The 3,888-nt window shown below is 37.3% G+C and overlaps 1 protein-coding gene across 1 annotated transcript in view; it reads left to right on the top strand.

Annotated features, from left to right (window-relative positions):
• LOC116704048 (excitatory amino acid transporter 1) overlaps positions 1-3,888 on the top strand; it is a 15,656-nt gene that overhangs the window by 3,995 nt on the left and 7,773 nt on the right. Inside the window, exons 4-5 of the mRNA XM_032539241.1 lie at positions 1,506-1,710; positions 1,799-1,841. Of these exons, the coding sequence (XP_032395132.1) occupies positions 1,506-1,710; positions 1,799-1,841 (248 nt within the window). The remainder of the gene's footprint in view (positions 1-1,505; positions 1,711-1,798; positions 1,842-3,888) is intronic.

The following is a 3,888-nucleotide window of genomic DNA, read 5'->3' as shown; positions in this document are numbered from 1 at the left end:
GCACCGGGTCTATTCTCATGGTCTGCAGCAAACACATTTATCCAGGCAGTGCAGAGACACCAAAAGGACATAAAAAAGGCAACTCACAGGTTTACATACTTAAATCACGGGATAGGACATGTAATGGAAGTTTGACGATCTTTTTAAAGACATGTTTACGTTGCATTAGCTTGCCCTCTTTTTAACATAATGCTCAAAAATAGTTATTCATATTGTTTTTTGGGAAGGAATATTCAAACGTTTGACAGCCCTGTGGTATATTGGAATTACTTGGAATTACATCTACTGTGTGTGTGACATACACTGTATAAGCACTGATTCCCTTAACAGCCAATCAGAGTGATTCCTCTCCCCGACGACATGTTAAACGCTGATTCGACATGGAGATGGAAGGACTTATGCCAACCGTGTGAATGTGGGGGACACACTGCACAATCTAAAGAGACATATGCTCACCACCGGCCCGACATTGACCTCATACTGTCTTCATACGGTTGACCATTTAGTCTTTAGTCCAGACTTTAAATGCTCCCTTTAGGTCTCTCTTCACATCCAGGTCAGCTTCTTTTCCACTAGTCACTTTGTGTTTCTCTACAGTTTCTTTCATTGATCTTTCTGAAAAGCGGAAACATAACTGGGGCTAAATAGGTCAAATGTTTAAATGAGCTTTTAAACACACTTGTTATAATTGCTAATTAAAGATGAACATGGTCAATGGCCGAGAAATATCATTAGCCTTTTGTAGCCAGCTGAACAGAAGCGATAGCTAGGAAAAACATTATGAGTTCAAGGAGCCATTGTTACCTTAAGTAGGTTTAAATTCCTATTTGAATGTTTTATTTTGACCCTTGTTGATTTTTTTGGTCGTGGATTTTCAAGTAGAAAAATGTAACTTGTACACTTTTTCTACTTGTGAAAAATTGAAATGGGTCAATTTGACCCGAATACCATACAAGGGTTAAAATTATCTCATAAATCTTCTGGTTTGGACTATCTGTTTTTTCATCCGTTTGGTATGGGCGACCACTCTTAACACTACAATACCCATAAGTCTCAGCTTAGTTGCTAATAAAGAAAAAGCCAGTTAAAGGATTCAGAGCGGTAAATAACATTTTATCGCTCGCCATAGTTGATGAAACTAATAATAATAGTTTTCTGGGATTCTACAAAACTTGATATTTGGGTTCATTTCACAGTAAGATGCACATGCAGAGTTGTTGGGTTTATTGATTGGCTGTTTCTACTGAAATGCACCTTGGGAACCGTAGTAATCTTCTGCCCTGTGATCTTAATGGAGTGTGTAAACAGGCACAATGACCTAGGTCAACCTAGAAAAGAAGTTAGTTTTAGTTTTTAAGCCTTATGTGATCAACTGGGGGAATATGTCTCATTTGCCAGACCTAATTCGACAGCGCTAGGGGGTCTGGCTACACCACTTTTCTATTCTCGGTAACGTCTTTTGATTTACTGGGATATTGACTACATTTCCACTTTCTGTTTTTTAGGAATGGCAGCTTTGGACAGCAAAGCCTCAGGAAAGATGGGCATGAGGGCCGTGATTTACTACATGACCACGACCTTTATCGCAGTCTTCATTGGTATCTTAATTGTCCTCATCATCCACCCGGGAAAAGGATCGAAAGCAGAGTTTGGAAAGCAGCAGAAAATAGAACAAATCAGTCCTGCTGATGCCTTCTTAGATCTGATCAGGTAGCCTGCTTGAAACAATAGCCTGTTCACAAAGTTTGACTGGAACCGTGCAACATAATCTCTTAATGTGTGTAATTTCTCATTTCAGAAATATGTTTCCACCAAACTTGGTCCAAGCCTGCACACAGCAGGTAAGCTTTTTTAATGAATATGAATAGTACATTCGCAGTACTTTTTATCCATGAAATCCTATATGGGTAATCTTTTGACAAGCATCCCATAACTTGGTAATTCCCAACCAGTGGTACTTGTACCACAGCGGGCTCAACTGAGAACTCAATGACTTATGATATACCAGCTGTAACACCTGAACAGTACATGTTGCAGTTATGTAAAAGAGTGTGATGAAAACTAGTTAGCAAACAAGCACATATGTTTAAACAGATACCTCAAAGTAATGACTGAATGGTTGAAATAGTTTAAAGTATTGCGTAAGTGTCAGTTAGCTAAAAGTAATGGATGAATGGTAGAAATAAAAAAGCTAAAAGAGATGACTAAACAGTTCAAATGATTTGCTAAAAACACTTACTAACAGTTGAAATAGTTAGCGAAATGAACAAATACATGGTTGAAACACTCAGCTTTTCTGTAGTAGTAGTAGTTTGATTTCTGTGTAGTGCTAACCAACCTAAATATTTAGTTTAACAAGTATGAAATAATTAATGATATAATGAGTAGCCTAGTGTTGTACATTTGGAACATACATTGGGAATTTGAGCACGTGAGTTATCTAACAGGGCTTTGGGGGGGGGGGGGACCAAAAAGGTTGGGAACCACTGCACTCTAAAAACAAATACTGCACATTACTTAATTTAATTAGTCAAATATGTTTACACTCAAAAAGATTGAGTAGATTTTCAAAGCTTTGAAATCAAGTAAAACAAACCATTCATAATGAGTAGATTTTAGTAATATTTTTCATCATGTCTGAATTACATGTTTATTATTAATTATTACAAATATCCAAACAATGTAATCTATCAGTCAAGTCATCACTAGTCATCATTTATTTAATAAACCTACTTACTACTTGACATTTTACACAAAGATTGCTGTTTGAGATTCCCTCAAGAATACCTTAATTTTACTCTAGTCCCTTGATTTTTTTATTAGTGCGCCCTGGCCCCTGCAGTGTTCCTTTACCCCACAAAATGACAGATTGGATTGAGTAGACGCCTGGGGTAGAACACTTCAATGGGCCTGCCATTTTGGCCTTGACTGACCCTACCAGATTCTTGTAGGCCCCGGCTCATCTAAGACCTGACAGCTCAAAACATTAATCAACCTGAACCCAACTTGAACTCAAAGCCAATGTGTTCTAAAACTCCGTCTTTGTCTCCCTACCCTTACCCTTTTTTGCTCTCTCTCACACCCTGTTAAACACTCAATTGCTGAGGTGTAGATGCTTGACCAATCCACCCCTTAACCCTCGTGTTGTCCTCTGGTCAAACTGACCCGTTTCAAAGCGTTTCATATCAGAAATATGGATTTCTTTCAACCAAATTGTCAAAAAATAACATGGATGACTCCATATGTTCTTCAGGTGACATTAATGATTACTCATGGAATTCTTTGAGCGTTTTATTAATCTTATAGCATTTGAATTCTTTTTAATGGTTCACAAACAGCATCCGGACTAAACTTGACATCTACCCATCTGTGATCCCTCAACATCCTCTTTAACTAGTAGTGAAAATAATTCATAATTTCTGCCTTTTTAACTAAAAATGTATGTAAAAATTTGATATAAATGAGGTTTGTTGACCATGAATTACAAGAATAAGTGTGAAATCTATCATTAAACCAGCTCAGGTTTTTAAAAAAAAGCACCAAAAGCTGGAATAAGTGAAAAATAAATCCGAAAAAGCAACAAAAACACTGGAAAAGCACAAAAGAATATTCATTTTCAGTTTTGACCTGGAAGGACAAGTTCATGGTTAACGGGAAGACAAGACAAGGGTTAATACAATGCAGATTTCCTTTCCCATTGCAGTCTTGATATTCTCAGTCTAGTCTCATTTAGATAGCTAGTAAGTCACAACATGTTGGCTTGATTTCACTCCTGACGCACATTTCATCTTTGCTGCACAAAAGGAATTGATTGTGTTGGGGTAAGATACAGGGAGAAATGTTAATAAAAGTGGTGTAACAGTAGGCTACACCAATTTCTCTGCGTAA

Source organism: Etheostoma spectabile, chromosome 16 (assembly GCF_008692095.1).
Source record: "Etheostoma spectabile isolate EspeVRDwgs_2016 chromosome 16, UIUC_Espe_1.0, whole genome shotgun sequence".
Taxonomy (NCBI): domain Eukaryota; kingdom Metazoa; phylum Chordata; class Actinopteri; order Perciformes; family Percidae; genus Etheostoma; species Etheostoma spectabile.
The sequence above is the reverse complement of the archived record's forward strand: the minus strand, read 5'-3'. Positions and strand labels throughout refer to the sequence as shown.